At 36.6% G+C, this 20,209-nt stretch overlaps 2 protein-coding genes across 2 annotated transcripts in view; both read right to left on the bottom strand.

Annotated features, from left to right (window-relative positions):
• Positions 1–12,877: 12,877 nt before the first annotated feature.
• On the bottom strand, positions 12,878–13,866 carry msmb (microseminoprotein beta). The gene is made up of 4 exons (XM_016269973.1): positions 13,817–13,866; positions 13,473–13,593; positions 13,119–13,221; positions 12,878–13,009 (listed from the first exon to the last, which is right to left on the bottom strand). The coding sequence occupies exons 1-4, from the start codon at positions 13,817–13,819 to the stop codon at positions 12,895–12,897; spliced, it is 342 nt and encodes a 113-aa protein (XP_016125459.1). The 5' UTR covers positions 13,820–13,866; the 3' UTR covers positions 12,878–12,894.
• A 572-nt stretch (positions 13,867–14,438) lies between these two features.
• Positions 14,439–20,209, bottom strand: part of samd8 (sterile alpha motif domain containing 8) — an 11,458-nt gene continuing 5,687 nt past the window's right edge. Inside the window, exons 4-6 of the mRNA XM_016269739.1 lie at positions 18,162–18,279; positions 15,949–16,099; positions 14,439–15,835 (exon numbers count right to left, since the gene is read on the bottom strand). Of these exons, the coding sequence (XP_016125225.1) occupies positions 15,531–15,835; positions 15,949–16,099; positions 18,162–18,279 (574 nt within the window). The 3' untranslated portion in view covers positions 14,439–15,530. The remainder of the gene's footprint in view (positions 15,836–15,948; positions 16,100–18,161; positions 18,280–20,209) is intronic.

The raw sequence follows: 20,209 nt of genomic DNA, 5'->3' as shown, positions 1-20,209 counted from the left end.
CGGCGAGGCTTTACTTGCCGTGAAGCGGGTGAAGAAAGTGACGTCGCGAAATATCTCGATGAACATTATTTTTCTGGTCATAAACCCTCCAGCTCAGGTGAGCCTTCCTTTCTTCCTGTTTTTCATGTAAAGATTGAGAAGGAATGGAAGAGGCCGTTTTTTCTTCCCGCATCCATCGATTCCAGCATACAAGTTATGCCAACATCGATGCGATGCGCAAAAGTGGTTATGAGAAGATGCCCCTATAGAGAGACGCTGGTCAGCTATCTCTCTATGGGTGAGATGTCCTCTAAGACTCCCTTCCTTGACATCTCGCTCGGATGCCAGGGCATACGCAGCAGCAGCAGGTCGGGCTGTCGCTTCATTGCACACGATGGTGATGCTCCAAGCATATCAGGCTGACCGGCTGAAAGACCGGGATAGAAGTCCAGATCTGAGCCCGAACAACCCAGGGGTCCTACCCCGTCTCAGTTTGAGGATCAGAGACTGGCTCGGAAGTCTAGTGTCGCGGCTCGCGCTCCTCCCCCACCCGCGGGTAGGGGTAGGAAGAATCACGGGTCAAAGGAAGGTGAGTAAAAGACCTAAGGGATGTGATCCAGACAGGGCGTCAGTGCTTTTGTCCGGATCAGAGTGATACCTCAGTATCTACTCATTTCCTTCGGGGGTCTTACATCTACCCTTATCTTCACCTTCCTAAATTCCCCTGTAACCCCCATCTCTCCACCTGACCGAGGTTAGGTGGGAAATTTCCTGCATTATAGTCTCCTATACTGGACCTATTAGGTTTGGTTGGTTCAATGGCTTCATAGTGACCATCTTACTGATGGTCTGGTCTAGAGGCTTCTCCGGACAGAGCTCCGACGCTGGAACTATTGTGGGTGAGTACGATCCATGTCTAATATATGTATATATGAATATATATGTGTATCTAATGAGACTGGTGGTTGTGTGTATAACCCTTCTGCTAGTTTCTTTGCAGTGTTTCCCGGGACCTGTGTGTTTCTGTCCCTTTCTAGGGTAGGTCCTCGATGGGCACCCCCTCTGCTGGCTTCAGAAACCGGGTGCTAGACTTGCAGTGCTTATTTCCTGCATCGATTATTTCATGTCCAGACGGTAAGTAAGCCGGTTTTCGGCATCATACTTCCTGGATCATGCAGCCATAACACAGGCTTCTGCTGGAGCCTTCATGATCTTCAGGCCCCCGGCGCATCACTGCAAAAATTTCCTGGACGTCCGGGCTGAGGTTACGCTTTCATGCTACCCTGACTGGTCTACCGTATCTGGGTCGCCCTGAGGGGTTTCCCGATCACCAGGATATCCCCTCTTGCTGAGGCATCGAGTGGGAGGCATAGGTGGCATTACGAGAACCTTCCTGTGTAAATGCTGTCTCGGGCAGTGCTCCCCTCACCTTTGAGGGTTGTATTTGAGCTTGCCTCTCCCGTTTGGCCCAGTACTTCCGGGTATCTGTAAACAGATGCTTGGAAAACTCTAAAATAAGTGCAGCACGTTAAGCTTTGCACACTTTTCTACAAATCCACATAAGTGGTAAGTGTGCACGTTATGCTTTGCCCACTTTTCTAAAATCCTGTATGGTAGGGGTTACGCGTTTTTGACCTCGTTCCCTTTCTCTGAGTTGGTTAGACCCCGGTTCCTTGGGCTCCACTCAACTAGTGTGTCTCTATCGAAACACTCTTGAAGCATCGCTCCCCTCACCAGTGAGGGTTATTATGAGTATGGTGCTTTCTTTCGAGCATTAATCCTCTCGGAGGAGTTGGATGCCTCGCTCCATGGGCTGTCCTTGTGGTAGTTTGAGCAGTGCTCCCCTTTTTTCAAAGGGTTACCTGGATGAGCAACGTTATCCTCTGAATTCTGAGTTCTCCTCTCACGTGAGAAGTTGAGTTCTCTGTTTTTCCAGAGCACCTGGAACCAGCAGCATCAAGTGGATTAGGCCCTTCCTCTGCTTCCCTGATGCGCTGAGTGTTTTGCTAGCTTGCAGTATGCTTACCCTTCTGATTTTACAATCATGCTGTAGGTCGAGCCCCCTCTCGGGAGAGCTGGGTTTGTGCCCCCTCAGCCTAGGTAAACTACTGCTAGCCGTTCCAGCATTGGAACATGCTGTAGGTCGAGCCCCCTTCTCGGATTGAGAACTAGGTGTGTTGCTCCCAAAGCTGAGTAAATTATTGCTAGCTGTTCCAGCTTTGGAACCTGCTTCAGGTCGAGCCCCCTTCTCGGATTGGGAACTGGGTGTGTTGCTCCCTCAGCTGAATAATTGCTAGCTGCTCCACCATTGGAACATGCTGTAGGTTGAGCTCCCTCTCGTTGAGAGCTGGATGTTGCCCCCTCGCTGTTATTTTTTTATGAAGCTTTTTTATGAAGACTGACATGTTGCATATGAAAATAACATTCTTGTGCATCATTAACAGTGCTAATAAAAAGTTGACAAATTACACAAGCTAATTATTATGCATTAAAATTACATGGTATATGCATAATACTGTAATACTGTAATAATACTGTATACGTTGGATGATCTTTGTCTTTTATGACTAGTCCCACAATATTCTGGAATTTTCTAGAAAGCACTAGAATTTCACAGAATATTACAGAATGTTAGAGAAACCTCTAAAATGTTCCCCTGTAAAAGCAAAATATATATAGCAAATATATTATTAAACTACAAAATGAATCTCTTACTAACTTACATCCTTTCTGCACTTTGTTGCTATAGACTACAAATTCAGAATTCAGTCAGTGAGTGCGTGCGCGCCCGCTGAACAAAACTCCAGTGGTGACTAATCTAAATGCCTTTGGTAATGCATAACCACAACAGAAACGTGTGTGATTGATTATAATGCTCAATGCCGCAAAAAAAGAAAATAATAATAATTAGGCTTTTATCATATTGGGTTAAAAAAGGCTTACAGTAGGCTACAAGAACCACTATTGTAACTCACTTTCTTGGAGTTGTAAAGAACCATTTAAATATTATTATTCTAGTCTGTTCTATTCTTCTGAGTATCAATACAGTATGTATTGTCTCTTTAAAAACCACTGCTTTATTATTACACATAGCCCACTTAAATTTTACATTTATAGAGCAAATGCATTTACAATTTCGCAGAAACCTGGATAATTTTACTACTGAATATGATCAAAATTATGCGACACTGTATTAATCTTTATTCTGTGTTCATTTTGTATAAGCAAAACCTGTTTAATACTGTACACTGTTTGCTGCCCAACTGTGGCTGGAAAGACAAACTGCATTAGGGGCAGTCGTCGGTGTGTGTGTGCACTTGGATGGGTTAAATGCAGAGCACAATTTCCAAGTATGGGACACTATACTTGGCCTCACTGCATGTCATGGTTTTCTTTATTTTTATTTGTGTGTGTGTGTTCACTACTGTGTGTGCACTTGGATGAGTTAAATGAGGACACCATACTTGGTCACATGTCAAGTCACTGCATGTCATGGTTTTCTTTCTTTCTTTTCATTTAAGCCTGCTGGAAACCCATTCAAGTCTAACATTAACACACATTAGGCTACATTGTTTTAGAAATGCACAAACAAGCACAGATGCATGCTCTTATGTTTATTTAAAAGGCTGTTTAAATCAGCTCATTCAGCATGGTTTAGCCTGGTCATTTATGAGAGAATAGTACCCCCACACAGGATGTTACTTCTCATGTTCAATGTCCTCAGAAACGTGGTCATCACCAGTGGGCTGAGCAGTGCTGTCCTCATAGCCATGTCTGTTCCAACACACAAATATATAAACTGGGTTGAATATGTTTTTACATTTTTTATTTAACATTTTAACATATCCCTTGTGAAAAAGAAGTGTGCTTAATTGTATTAAAAGTCAAATTCAAATCTTAAAAGTATACTTTTTAAAAAGTGCACTTGCAGATAATATAATATAATTTAAATTAAAGGCCACTTGAGTGTACTTAAAGAGAGTACACTTTAATGACAATAGGTCTTAACATAAGTGCACTTTTAAAAAATGCACTTTATAATAATGTCTAATTAAGTATTAACATACATGTAAGTAAACATACATTTTACATTATGATTTTATTGTGCTTTAAATAAGTACACTTATTTTGATATATTTTATCAATATACCTATAGCTTATGTAAAATAAATGATATTACTTTCAGCTTAAGTGTTACATTTGTTAATGTATTTATATGTATTTAGTCTATACCATGTGCACTAATGCACTTGAAATGTATTTTTCTTCTAAACTTCAATACACTTTCACACTTTCTTATACAGTATACTCCAATAAAACTTATTGTTGAAATTTTCATCACCTGCTATATGAACTCTATGAAGTTTAATTTTCTACATAATATTTGACATACAGTGTCATTTATGACTGACTTTTAGTTAGGTGAATGAGTCATGAATGAGTCTAACCATAGTCTTTGGTCTAACTACACAACAAATTTGAACAACTTGAACTTGAACAGAAATGGAAAGCTTGAACTAAAATTATATGTAACCACGCACCAATCTCTTTTGTTTAATGCGCATACCCCAAAAATACTATGTCATGATGGCACACTACTTCAGCAGAGTTTGAAAAATGCGCTGTCCGCTATGTTTCTGTAAACGCAATTATTGAGGGAACTTGCAGGGTAGTTTGGATGATTAGCCTACTGTTGAGACTTAATGTACAGCAGATAATGAATCACATAAGTATATCTTGATATAAGCTTTCTTTATTCTTAATTTAGTCTTGCCATTCGTGCGGCTTTCACCGTCCTATAATTTGACTGCATTATAATAATTTCTTATATCGGAATGTGATCGCGTGTGTGGACCAAGAAATTTGGCTGCTGAAAATACAACATTTTATTTTAATTAAACGATTTAAAATTCAATTTAACGTTACTGAACCAAATTCAAAGATCTGATCTTGTAATATTTAATGTATATAATCAATATTATAACCACCGGTAATATTCATACCAGCCACCTCTAGAAATAATGTTGTTGTTGTTGTTTCTTTTTGCATTTGAAGAGCAAGATGTTCCGTTATTGCTTGTGTTTGTAATAGGGCCTATGTAATATTTTTGTACTTATCTGGAGTTATTCATTCATTTTGCAGGATCAGTACAGATTTGTTACTGGAGATAAGTTACAGTGCGGAAACGCAGACCAGTACTGAAGAGGTGATGTTAGAAGTTTTTTAATGAATTGTTGCCCAGTCAGCGCACCCTGATCACACATTACCAGCTAAAAGTGCCATTAAGTCATTATCCCTATGGATTTTAAATGCTTTGAATCTTTTCCAATTGCAAGTTATATATTCCCACGTGTGCATTTACAGATCCCCCTCTAATCATCATATATTTTACAGGTAGGCCTAACAAACCAAAGGAAGCGGGCTGCAGCTTTGCAGTGACAGCCGTGGTAAGTACAGGAACATTCTTCATGAAGATGTGTGAGAGAAGCTTACAAGGCAAGATGAGAAAAAAAGGTACCTTTCTTCATTTTCATGGATTTTGGGATATGTATCTATATTTGGGTAATTGAATACGTTATGTGTTATTTCCTGTAAAGTAGGAATAAATTTTTTTAGTAAAAATGTTATCTATTTTTAAAGCCCAGTGTCAGTGAAGACACTGTTTGTAGGAAATCTCATTCTAGGATGTTGCCCTGATGATTGAGGTAATTCACCTCTTAGGTGATGCAGATGTGGTCAAACGTTTATCTTGCAGAATAAACTGCTTCATCAGAGCAGAAATTGAATTTTTTTTTATGATTCTACCTCTCTACCCTCTTATTGCTTAAATTATTAACATTTAGCAGAAACTGCAAGGTGTATATAAACTTTAGACTACAACTGTATCCATTGCTTTCACTCAACTGAACAATTTATAATGACTGGATATGTTTTATAACAATTGTTCTTCATTTTTATTTCCTTTCCTCAAGGTATTTTTTCTGACTTTCCTTCCTCTTTGGAACATTTCTGTTCACACATACTGTGGAGAGATGGTGTGCAGCTTCATGACATTTGAAGTTTACTGCTAATGGAGAGCTTCTGGGACACTGACAAACAGCACTTCCCAGCAAGTTCATATGGAGTTTTATTTTTTATTTTTACATTATTTATTTATTTATTTATTTATTTAGTCAAACTTGCATTCACTAATGCTGAAAATGCCAGTATATACACTCTCAGAAAAAAAGGTACAAAAGATGTCACTTTCTCAAAAGGCACACATTTGTACCTAAAGAGTCCATATTGGTACCTTAAGGATACAAATTAGTACCTAAAGTGTACATATTAGTACCTAAAAGGTACAAAAGTGTACCTTTTGAATAGGTACCACCCCAGTGACAGCTTTTGTACCTTTTTTTCTGAGAGTGATATAAAAAAGAAAGCTCTAGAAAAATACAATGAATTTCAAGGCGAGTAGTGCACTATTGCAGACTTATACACTGAGGTTTTAATTACTACATTATTTTAATATAGTCAGTCGTGAACTAAATTGGGCCGGTCTAAGGCATGAAACTCCAGAGCTGAAAACGGGTCCCACTCCGGCCCTGTGTGCATGTCTGCAGCAAGAACAACGTCGACAATAAAAAATTGCTTACAAATATTTTTGTTGTCGAGTAGTCGTTTGATCTCATATGACCTAATGCATTGTTTCCCAACCGGGGTGCCGTGTAAAAATCATTTTTTTGTATTTTTAAATTGCTAAAATTTTCAAAAAAGCATCTATTATAATATCCATTTCTGATGTCGCCAATAATTAGAGATGCACCAAAATTTCGGCTGCCGAAAATTAGTTCACCGCTCAGGTTTCACTTTCACATGGTGTGACTCTCTGCGTATTATCCCGCTCAGCAAGCCCATTTACCGTTCTTTGGAGATTTACTTTTAGATTTACCTCAAATTTAGGCCCTAGCCTGGACCTGCCCGCGAGACGCTCAGGCCCTAGCCCGGCCCGTGTCCGACAGCTTATCAGAATTACCGGCCCGAGCCCGTCTTTTTTCCCCCTTCTCCCAAAACAGCTTATACTACTGTTTCAGCTATTAAAATAGTTCAGTTTTGTATGTAATGGCAAAGTTGTTATATTTCGTTTCGTTTTTTTATTAAGTTAATTTAGAAAAAAAATTTGTTCGTTAAATAGGCTTTACGTTTTTGTCTTTTAAAGTAAGGACCAAGTGGCCAGCGGCAGACAGTGAGCCTGTTTGATCCAATTTAGCCTTCTCAAATGATCACCACTTGCCTAAAATAAAATCTATAGATATAAAACAGTTCAAGCATATAACAATGTTTAAACGTTAAACCTAGATAAATGTGCGCTATATCCAATAGTTTGCGCAGAGTGGAAGCTGAAGCGCGCTCTGCGGGACATGGAGGCGCCAGCGCGATCACTTGCATTTTTTTTCAGTGGATACACCGTCATTTTTACTCATAAAGGTAAGAGTAATACATCATTCATAACTGTAAAGGGTCTACTTTTATTTGTGTGCACTCACAGTCACAATATCAACAAAACCTTGTGCTTTTATAAAATAAAGAACTCAAACGTGATGCGCTTTCTGCCGTCTCTTCTTCAACAGGAGCGCTTCACAAAAATGAACCGAAACTCAGCGAATAGATGCCTCACATACATGATAAATATATCTATAGAAAGCTTTAAATTACTACTTACTTAAAAACAAAATCTCTTTCATTATAATCATAGTCATAATGCGTAAAATGGAAACTTATCTCTAAAGGCGTGTCTAATAAGGCGATGTCAAGTCAGGATCTTCGGCAACTTCATCCTTGTGACACCGACTCAGAAAACACTAGTTTATTAGTAAATAATTCAAATATCTCCTTACTATTTCCCCCTGGCATTCATGGTAATTACTTCTGCCGGTGCTTTGCGGCAAGTTTAAGCCTATTGCGTGCATTTGAACGCTGACCATACATACTGCTGCTGCGGGACATTAAACACCGTCGGGCGGCTCTTGACAGCTGCGGTTGCGCGGTCTCGTGTTGTTTCCACCAGCGCGGCAAAAAGAAATGTCATCACTAACTGATGGATGTCTAAAATATAAAAATAAGGAGAAGCCTAAAACAGGCCCGAGGCCCGGGCCTGCGTCTGACGTGAAAACTGGCCCGAAGCTCGGCCCGAGGTGCGTAAAAAAGTCGGGGGCCCCTCGGCCCGGGCTGAAATGCAGGGCTCTACCGTTCATGCTCATCGAAACAGCAAAGTCCACTCAAAAATCGAGCCGACAGGAAACATCTAAGTAGTACAGTATTGCTTCTGTTTGCAATAGCCCTACTGTGTTGTAACATGGTGTGGTATATGTGCAACTCTGGAAACGCTGCCCTCTCATTCATTGATCTGCAAACCGCTATGTTATGCTCACGTGTTCTGATAATAATAGCTTTCTAGGACTAAACATTATTTGGATAATTGGTACAAAAACAAAACAAAACGAAATCTCTTAATAGCCCTACTGTTAGACCATACCTGAAAAACTAAAAAGCAATTTATTTAAATTTTTGGCTTATTGTTATTTTTTATTTGTGCTATCATTAGTAATTTCTTTATTTGTTCTTATTTTATTACTGACTGCTTACTTGTCATTTTTATTCAATTCAAAGTTTGAAATCAAGCTATCTCGTGCTACTGTTTGCATGAGCTCTGCAGTTCAGTACTCCAGTAAAGTCCAGTCACTCACGTTTATTTATTTAGTACTTTATGCAATAGATAGCCTTAAATCAAGCAGCTTTACTGCATTAAACATGAAAAACCACAGTCAGTGTCGCGTTCAGTTAGAATTATAACTTGATTTTCTGTTATAACTCAGCTCTCCAGTGTGAATCTAACTAATGATAAAATCTTTTTATTAGTGGGGGAAAAAAACGTTTAATTAAAGTGATAGTTTAGTTTGCAGAGCTCAAAGCTTGATCTAGCTCAAGACTGTTTTGACTATCATAACCCTGTAAGGTATTTTAAGAAAAATTGTTGCGAATAAAATAGTCTATCCAACGTCTTATCACTTAACTTTTATTTAGTTTCTTATCCATATGACTTACAAAAAGAGATTTTAGGTAGAATGATGTGTCATTTAGCTACTTTATCATATAGCTAATCAAATGGTGAATAAGAGAGTTTCTCGGTCATCTCATTTTGTGTGCCAAAATATTATCTCAGCTGAAAGAAATGACAAATACAAACAGAGACATTAACATGGATTGGTTTTACATTAGATTTGATGTAAAATATGCTGCAAAGTATAACTGGGGACATTAAAACTCTACCAAAACACATTCCAAATACAACTATATCAAATTTCATAAAGACCCATAAATAAAATACTATATCTGCTCCATATATGTTCCTTGCATGTTACAGTAAATACATAATATTCACTACCGGAAGAGACCCCATAAACATGCCATTTAGGATAAAAATTGTACCGTACCCTGTTGTGGTGAGATGTGGTGAGCAATACGGAAAGTTCAAACACCAACTCAAATACCAAACAAGCACTTTAAGAACTCTTTTGAAATGCTACAATAGATACTCTAAATTTATCTCTACTGTATGTATCTCTAAATTAACATGTGGCAAATCGTGATTTTTCCTGACCCAAACTAAATAATTTACATTGGTGGGATCAGCGTAGATATTAGATATCTGAACATTCATTTTATGCTTGAATTTCAAATAAAAGTTCTGTTCAATTTGCTCTTTGGTAAATATTCTTAAGAACTTGGAAGAGTGTAGGAATGCAAAATTATTAGTTGATTTTATACAAGAATACTTTTTAGTCAATCTGAATGCTTGAAGAAACATGATACAACTAGCTTGATTAAATTATAAATTGCTATTCTGTTATTTTTGTTTATTAATGCATAAAGTATGGTATGTGATGTGAATCCTCTTAAACAAGTCTTAGTTGATTGAATGATTAGTTAATCAATTTTAATGAATCAAATAATATTTGTTAATATTTTATTTGTTTGCGTTACATATTAGAGGAACATATAGGGAATACATCAAAGACATTCCAAAATCTGTATAATGAGATTTAAAAAACAACAACAAATAAACAAAAAACGTGTTCAATCCAGAAGACTTTTATTACATTTTCAGAAAACACACACACACACACGCACACACACGCACACACTCACACACGCACGCACACACACACATACACACACACACACACACTGGTTTTAGTGTTTATGGGGACATTTCATATACATATTGGTTTACTTTTTAAACTGTATTTTCTGTCCCCTTACCCTAACCTGCCAGTTACACAAAACTTTCTGCATTTTTTGATTTTTCAAAAAACCATGCTCCCTAGTCCCTCCGGCTCCACTTTGGTCAGATTTAATCCTGGTTTCACCATGGGCTTCCTGGCCTCCAGCTTCCACTCTTGTATTATCCCTTAATCATAAAAAACTGCCATAAAGACTTTATTTCTAACAAAAACACATCACCAAACACCAATGACTTGTACGTACACTATATGGGGAAATGTATTGGGACACCCCCTTCTTTAGAACAGAAAAAGGCACTTCCGAAATTGTGGCAACAAAGATGTAAACATAATTCATGTATTTAAAAATTGTATTTCCATCTCTGTTGCAACAGTTTTGGAAGTGTCTAAAATGACTGTACCCATGTGTACATGTCATTGGTGTTTGGTGATGAGTTTTTGGCTCAAGGTCTGCATTTAAAGTCACACCAGAGGTGTTCAGCTGGGATTAGGACTTGACTTTCTGCAGACCAGTCAAGTTCTTCCACACTGACTGACTGAATCAATAATTTCTTTTTGAACTTTGCCTTATACACAGATTTTTTAATTTTTAGAATAGAAAAGGGTCCTGTCCAAACTGTTTCTAAAAAATTAGAAGCACACAATTCCCTGGAATATTATTATATGCTTAATCATTTAGTTGTGCTCTCATGGAAATTACAAAAGTAGTCAAACCTGTTCATTAGAAGGGAGTGTCCCAATACTTTTGGCAATATAGTATACATACAGTACACACACATTTAAACAATGTTATTTTGTGAACAAAAAGCTGAATGTTGAAACTTTTTTGCATCTATGCTGGTTATGTTTTCAGAAGAAATTATTTGTTATAACTGTTATGTATCTCTAAAGCAAGTTAATTAGTAAATATTCCTAGAAATGGGAAGAACTATGCACATTTATTTGTAGTTCTCTTTAAACAATTTGGGGATTCTGAGACTACAACTTAACACTTAACTAGTCTAACAAGTTTCAGTCACATGGTAATGTGTGATGAGTTCAAATGGTGAAGAAAGTGTTCATAATTTTTCATATATATATATATATATATATATATATGATGAAATATATATATGTACTGTATTTAAAGTGAAAATATATTTGAGTAAAAACCATATAGACATTTAAAAAAAGAATAGTAAAAGCCTTTTTGTTACCTCTACTGAACCATATATTCAGCCAATACATGCGAACATAATTTTTTTTTTTTAAATATTAACCTATTTTGCATGACTATATGAACTAATCTTTTAAATAATTTACCTATAAGGGATTCAAATAAACTTAAATTTAAATTAATAAATAGAATAAAACACTTCATATGGGTCCTATAGAATTGATATGACAAAAATTGACATTTTTAATGTTACTATTAAATATTCATGCTTATTAATATCTTTATGTGATGTTACTTAATACATTTTGCATCAGCATCTACAATATTGCTCACAGGGTTTGGAGTTTTAATGTCTTGTCACATTGATCCTCTTGAGTCAAGCAATGAAGTGCAGTAGAAAAGGAAGGACAAAGGTAAAACTGTCTATAACTGTGTCTACCTGTGCGTTTATTTCATGTAATAATTACTGGCACCAAAATGAAAGTCATTCTGTATAACTGAAAACTTTGCAGTCAAATCAGGTTAAACAGTTAAATCATTTAATCTCTAGTCAAACAGCGCTGTAATACTTGATATATCACACCTAACTGTATAAACAGAAACTGTAATAACAAGCTAATCTACAACACAGTTGACATTTGTCATACTAAAACAAACATAAATGTGTTTAGTGAGTCTGTAAACTTTTATTCCTGTACAAGTATCTTTATACTTGTGTTGTACATGTTACATGTTTTATATTGTTTTTTAATCATGGGGTCAGAGGAGCTTCATACTATTCCTATATCTATTACATAATAATGTTTGTAAACAATTATTGCTCTTCAAATTGAAAATCTTACTCTAACATGTCTAACAAAATTATACCCCAACAAACTTCATGATGATAAAATGTTGCCCTCCACATTAGCTTTTTTTTTAAGTAATGTTGTTTACCAGCCTTACTGAACAAGAGCAAACCTAAAAGGTCATTCTCAAGAGTAAACCTAAATACTCCACTCTAAAGGGAGTTCTTATTTGTAAATTGTCAGGCTATTCAAAAAATTCCCTGGAACTTTACGTTTTTTTTACATTAGTCAAATAAAAATTAAAAATTAAGTAGGCCTATATTTGCATATTTTTAAAGACAGCTATACAGTACATGCACACTTCTTGGGTTGTTACAATACATAAAACATGAAAGCAAAATGAAAAACTTTGCATTCACTTTTTGCATAGCAAAAACTAAAGAGAAACTGGAAAAAAAACATAATGTGCTTAAATAATGTTCTCAAGTTGGACACTAAGGAACCAGCAGAGAAGATGATATGTGCATATGTGCATGAACATACCGTATGAACAATTCTACACATTTGCAATGGATTAAAATACAGAGAAATCCATAAAAATCATTTTATTGTATAATCAGATCATACAGGTTTTCACCCAATCACAGAATTATTCCGTAGATGTGTGACTGAGTTCAGAGTTGTGTTAGGCAAATGGGCATGGTTTGCTGTGGTCTGAAGCAAGTGCTAGAGCGAAGGAGCAGGTTGTTTTGTCAACAACCATCTCGCATTCATCAGGGTGCGCTATTGCTGTTGGGATCCTACACACACACACACAATATTATGTATGGAAGCAAACTTTGAATTGAAAACTGAATGGTCATGAATGAAAACACTAAATATATGAAGTCTAACTACTGTTAAACTTACTTGTTACAGCATCTAATGCCAAATAGTGCACAAAGACAGTTGTAACAGTCCTTCTCCCATTCTGAGTTGAAGTCATGGATTACTCCATCAGAGTCCACACAACCTAAATAAACCAGCACATACACAGAACCACAGATAAAATTGTAAATGCAAAATATTATTTATGATAATTGACAATGATCATTTAAAACGGGACATTAGAGAGCTTGCAAAAATGACCTTTTATAACAGTCGTGGTTTATCCTTATAAGAAGGCATTCAAAAGAACATATGTATATTTTATTTATAAACATGAAATTACATTTTTAGTAGAAATTTATTTCAGAAAGAAAAACTTTGGACAGTTTTGGTTACCTTGTAGATGGTCTGTTATGTCGTCGAGAGATGACAAATCAACTTCAGGTTTTTGAATGTAGCACTCGGCATTACAGGAGACCACCATGAAGAGAAGAATACACACTCTCAGAAAACACACCTGAGACGATGAAGAGACATGATGCCAATAAATATAATGATAGATGAAAACTGTATTGAAAATTAATAATAATGTTATTTTTTTTAAATGATTAACTACAGACACTCGCCTATTATAATATAAGACAGCACTGATACCAAAAGCAGTATTTTGTTGTGGTAAATACTTCTAAAAGGCTGTATTATAGATTATGATTGAAAAGACCTGATAAGCTGTACTGTACCATGTTGTAAAAGTTCCAGCTAAAGCAAGTGCTGATGAGAGATCAGTTCGACCGGTGGCCGAATGGACACTCTGACACCTTTTTATATCATATCATTGCTGTGATAAATCAAAAATGACAAGCTTGTCCTCTATTAATTAAACAGAAACTGGTTTTACTCATGATGGGAAAGTAAGGTCTTTTATCCAGAGCAATTAATTAATACTCTTAGCCTATGTTTGATCATGTCACTTCAATTTGTATGTGTTGGCATTCAACACAACTGCATAAATATAAAGAGCCTTTTTGTTACCTCTACTGAACCATATATTCAGCCAATACACGGAAACATAATTTGTTCTTTAAAAAAAAAAAAAGAATATTAACCTATTTTGCATGACTATATGAACTAATCTTTTAAATAATTTACCTATAAGGGATTACAATAAACATACATTTATTTAAATTGACATTTTTAATGTTACTATTAAATATTCATGCTTATTAATATCTTTATGTGATGTTACTTAATACATTTTGCATCAGCATCTACAATATTGCTCACAGGGTTTGGAGTTTTAATGTCTTGTCACATTGATCCTCTTGAGTCAAGCAATGAAGTGCAGTAGAAAAGGAAGGACAAAGGTAAAACTGTCTATAACTGTGTCTACCTGTGCGTTTATTTCATGTAATAATTACTGGCACCAAAATGAAAGTCATTCTGTATAACTGAAAACTTTGCAGTCAAATCAGGTTAAACAGTTAAATCATTTAATCTCTAGTCAAACAGCGCTGTAATACTTGATATATCACACCTAACTGTATAAACAGAAACTGTAATAACAAGCTAATCTACAACACAGTTGACATTTGTCATACTAAAACACACATAAATGTGTTTAGTGAGTCTGTAAACTTTTATTCCTGTACAAGTATCCTCCAGGTACCCCCAAGTGATAAGACATTTGTTAGCATCGAGGTACATTTAAATAAAACAGCAAAAAAGAAACAGTTTTATAAATTCTTTACATTCACAAATGTCTCATGCACAAACATACAAACACACAAATCATACTGGTAAATGAAAATGCTGTATCTCCCTTTAAAGTCCATGTAAAAGTGCTGAATGTGTATGATGCTGATATTGGAAAAACATTTCATAATACTGATCTATTCCAGTAATCACATAAACATTTATTTATCTATACAATGGTCACATATTAAAAACAAAGTGTCAAAAAATGTGTTAGCAAAACTTAAGCATTATATCTCTGTGGCTGTAAGACTTTAAATATGCACCATTACAAAGTGTCAAGAACTAGTACAGAAAGCATCATGTGTTATTATTTAATAAAGACTAATTATATATTAGCTCTTTTCCAGTTAAACATACTGTATGTCTCCAAGAGTTGAAATACAACATGCTTAATGGTTAGTGTAACATAAATCTGCAATTGTAAGCTATCAAAACTGTTTCACCAGTGAATTGAAACGATGATTCTGCATTATAAGTTCTCCAGAGAAAATACATGTGCTTTATGGATTGGTATAAGTAGATTTGGTGAAATTATAAGAAGTGTTAGTAAGCAAAACAAAACAATAACAAAGAAATACAAAAAGTAGTTTCAAGAAAGTGAACAAATGCAATAAATAAAAAAAAATAAATAATTTTCCCAGGACTCCAAACATAAAGACTGCAGAGACAAAGTCTAAGCTCGACATAAACAGAGATGGCCTATCCTAGAAGCATCCTCATGAAGGCGGGTTTGGAGAATGGCCAGCCATACTCGTTTGGAACAGGTCCGGTCACGTTGCACTCAAAGAAAGAAAAGAGAGGGAACCAGATACGCGCTCGGCGGCTGTGCTGATAGGCTTGCGTGTTTGCTAGCATGTGGTAGTACAGGAACAGTCTGGTGGTGATGTAGAACGCGATGAAGACGTCGATGGAATAATGTTCATGAGCCGCCAAGATAAAGAAGATTCCAAACAGGTTTAGCACCCAAGACATGGTGTGGATGAAGTTCCAGTTACGTGGTGTGTCTAAAAAAATCACAAAAAGACATAGATGGCACCACTGAAATTCAGCTGATAAAGTACTAGAAGTGCTGGATATTTTCAATGAGTAAAACTCTTCACACCGTTTGCATACTCACATTCAGTGACAAAAAAGTTGAGCATGGTGAGAACAACAGTGTGTCCACTAAACATATAATCCCCACACGTATGAACACCAGTTAAGGACATGCCGAGCCCGCTCCAGATTTCCAACGCACGCTGCACTTTTGCCCATGCATCACCATACATCTGAAAAATACAGATATGCATATTAATGCTCGCACACTGTACAGATGGATGTCAGGCTCAAGTGTAAGAGGGCAACAATGACAAAAATGTCAATATTTTTATAATAATGTAAAAATAAATAAAAATAATATTATTAATAAAAATACAATATTACAAATAATATTAATAATACATATAATAAATACTGTATGATATTTATATAAATAATAATATTTTTAATATTACATATATATACACATTACACACACACACACACACACGTGTGTGTGTGCTGATATATATGATGATATATGCTGGTATATATGCTGGTAAATGGTGTGCAAAAAGTCGTTGCCACAATGCTAGAGGTTTCTGGGTGGTTGCTAGCCGATGACATTATTAGAGGAAGATGATAAGATCAAGAATTATTTCTACATACTGTACACAGGTAACGACTGTCTTTGTACCTTGCTGATCAAATTAAGAGTACATTGTTTGAGTTGGAATTCTTGTGAAGAGATACATATAGGCTAATTAAGACCAGTACATGAAATAAGATCTCCAATTTGAAAATTCCTCAGTACTTCAAAGAAGTCCACAAAACTTTACTTGACATTTTTCCACGTCACCCTATTCAGCAAGGATGCATTAAACTGATCAAAAATTACAGTAAAGTTATTTTATTATTAAACTGTATTCATATTTCATAATATTTTTAAATATATATAATATTTTTTTTACTGTATTTCTGATCAAATAAATGCAGCCTTAGTGAGCATAAGAGACATCTTTAAAAATAGTTTTAAAAAATCTTATTGTACAGGTGCATCTCAATAAATTAGAATGTCGTGGAAAAGTTCATTTATTTCAGTAATTCAACTCAAATTGTGAAACTCGTGTATTAAATAAATTCAATGCACACAGACTGAAGTAGTTTAAGTCTTTGGTTCTTTTAATTGTGATGATTTTGGCTCACATTTAACAAAAACCCACCAATTCACTATCTCAACAAATTGGAATACTTCATAAGACCAATAAAAAAAACATTTTTAGTGAATTGTTGGCCTTCTGGAAAGTATGCTCATTTACTGTACATGTACTCAATACTTGGTTGGGGCTCCTTTTGCATGAATTACTGCATCAGTGCGGCGTGGCATGGAGACAATCAGCCTGTGGCACTGCTCAGGTGTAATGGAAGCCCAGGTTGCTTTGATAGCGGCCTTCAGGTCATCTGCATTGTTGGGTCTGGTGTCTCTCTTCTTCCTCTTGACAATACCCCAGAGATTCTCTATGGGGTTCAGGTCAGGCGAGTTTCCAGGCCAATCAAGCACAGTAACACTATGGTTATTGAACCAGCTTTTTCATTTTTTTGAACCAGATTTAATTTTCCAGCAGGACTTGGCACCTGCCCACACTGCCAAAAGCACCAAAAGCTGGTTCAATAAATAAAAAGTTTTTTTTATTGGTCTTATGAAGTATTCTAATTTGTTGAGATAGTGAATTGGTGGGTTTTTGTGAAATGTGAGCCAAAATCATCCCAATTAAAAGAACCAAAGACTTAAACTACTTCAGTCTGTGTGCATTGAATTTATTTAATACACGAGTTTCACAATTTGAGTTGAATTACTGAAATAAATGAACTTTTCCACGACATTCTAATTTATTGAGATGCACCTGTACATGTTTTATATCATGTTAATCTGTCTATTTATAAAACAAATTAATCCTGAAAATAATAGTTTTTATTTAGTTCAATCTAATAACTTTTTTTCATGTTTTATAGGCAAAATCAATTGCCAAGAAGCCCTAGAGTATCACATTTAGAATCTTTTTTTCCCTCTTTGCAATCTAGAATTAATCTCCTTATTGTTGGGCATTGATAATGTAATATAATATGACATAGTTCAACTAATTCTATTCAAAGAGATGTAGTCACCTGAGAAACAAGATTTGCATGAAATGTAAAAGAATATTGAGGGGGTACCTACAGTAAAATATGTCTTACTTCATTGCCCACTGCAGATGCACCTCCAAGACAAAGAATGAGAAAGACAGATGGTGTGTCTGTGTGTGTGCACCTCACCTTGCCGGAACATTGCAGATGATGACCAGGTACAGACAGCGAAGTAACAAACATTGTGACACAGCGGAGCAAAAACACAGTGCCTGTCAAATTACACAGCCTGCGAAACAAAATGGACCTACAGTAGCACACACAGAGAAAGACATAGAGAGATGGAAAATGAGCAATGCATAACAGTAATAATATACACAGTATATAATTCACTGTTGTACCACACATTTACAAGGGATTTTTGTAATAAAGCATTTCATTAAAGGGGTCATATGATGCAATTTCAATTTTTCCTTTCTCTTTGGAGTGTTACAAGCTCTTGGTGCATAAAGAAGATCTGTAAAGTTGCAAAGACTAAAGTCTCAAATCCAAAGAGATATTTTTTATAAAAGTTAAGAGTCAACCATGCCTACCTAAAATGGCTTGTTCTAACACGCCCCCACATGTCTACGTCATGATGTGGGAAGATTTGCATAATGCCGCTCAAATGTTCACGCAAAGAAAGAAGGTGTAACTTTTATTCTCGCTGTAGTATTTTTATTGCCGCCGCCACCATGTCGTGGAGACGCTGTGTGTTTCGTTGTGAAAGCGAAACTACTTTGTTTGGCCTTCCAAAAGAGGATGATATCCGCTTCGTCATGCCTGGAGCTGATCCGTGCTGGTCGCTGAGGAAATACATCAACTTCGCGCTGTGGATCGCCAGATCAGCTTTCACCGTGGACGAAGCGGAATCCAGCCCGGGGTTGTCACAAGTGGTTGCCGCAAGCCCGCCGGTCGCTCCGTTCTTAAGTCCGCCGGCCTCCGCTCACTCTAGCTTGCCATGTGTGACGCTGTGTGTTTTGTTGTGAAAGCGAAACTACTTTGTTTGGCCTTCCAAAAGAGGACACAACTAGAAATTAGTGGTTAAGTTGTATTTACAACACTGTTCCAGAACAGTTCAACCCAAATATTCAGATGTGTGCAGCGCAGTTTATGGAGGACTATTTCCTGATCCTGGTAGAGTAGACCAGGGGTTTTCAACCTGTAGGGCGCCAGCACCTATCAAGGGGGGTGCGAGCATCAGTTAATTCAGAGACGTTCGAATTTATGAATATGAGTTAACAAATCTTTAGCCATCCACTAGGGGAAAATCTGACTCCCACTGCTAGTCGACAGTTAGAGCAGAGTTGGCTCGAGTATCAGTCACGCTCAGTGTTGCCAAGTCCGCGGTTTTCCCACGGAATTGGGCTACTTTAACACTTGCCGCGTTTTGTAGTTTTGAGTAGCAATTAGGCGGGTTTTGTTGTGAAAACCTGGTAACCCTGGTCACGCTTATTGAAAGTGTAAGATGATTTACGATTAGCCGTGTCGGAAATCCAACCACGGATTGGCATGTTGTTATCTCAGAAACAGGCTCAGCCATCACATTGAATCAGGTAAACTGGTTATATATTTATGTTTCAGTATAATTACACACGCTATACCAGGGGTGGTTCTAAAGCCTTTTTAGGTGGGTTTCAGCCCCCCTATCTTTCACCTTAGCCCCCCAAATCTATTTTAACGATCAGGCCAGTGCTGCTTCCTCGAGAAAGTTTTTCATTCTCACGTGTTTTAAGTCGTGTTAGTTTAAACATTAAAGTAATTTTAAGCCATTTAAGCCCAAGACATCTCAATGCGGTACTCACGCACTGTGATAGAGTGTTTCTATGCGCACCGCTCACACACCTGAAGTGCACAAACAGATAGCCTTCTCAGACAGCAGGTGAATACCAATGGATGTCTTGACAAGTATCCTTGCAAGCACAGTCAGTTGTTTTAATTGAATGTAAACAGTAAAGAAAATATCAAATGTACATTAGAATAATGGATCCGTACATTTCTTATGTAAATAATGTTAATCAAAAAGAGCAAAAAAAAAATGTGTTCGCTGCTTTAATAGCTTTAATGGATATTTGCTTTTATGTTAATATTAATAAAGTAATTCGGTGTGTCTACAGTAATGGGGGGTATTTTGGATGTTGGGGGGGCGCGAGTGAAATTAGACAAACTTGGGGGGGGGGGGGTGCGCATGTCCTAAA

Source organism: Sinocyclocheilus grahami, unplaced genomic scaffold (genome assembly GCF_001515645.1).
Source record: "Sinocyclocheilus grahami isolate Dianchi unplaced genomic scaffold, SAMN03320097.WGS_v1.1 scaffold54.1, whole genome shotgun sequence".
Lineage (NCBI taxonomy): Eukaryota > Metazoa > Chordata > Actinopteri > Cypriniformes > Cyprinidae > Sinocyclocheilus > Sinocyclocheilus grahami.
Note: the sequence above shows the minus strand (reverse complement) of the source record. Positions and strands in the feature narration are given on the sequence as shown.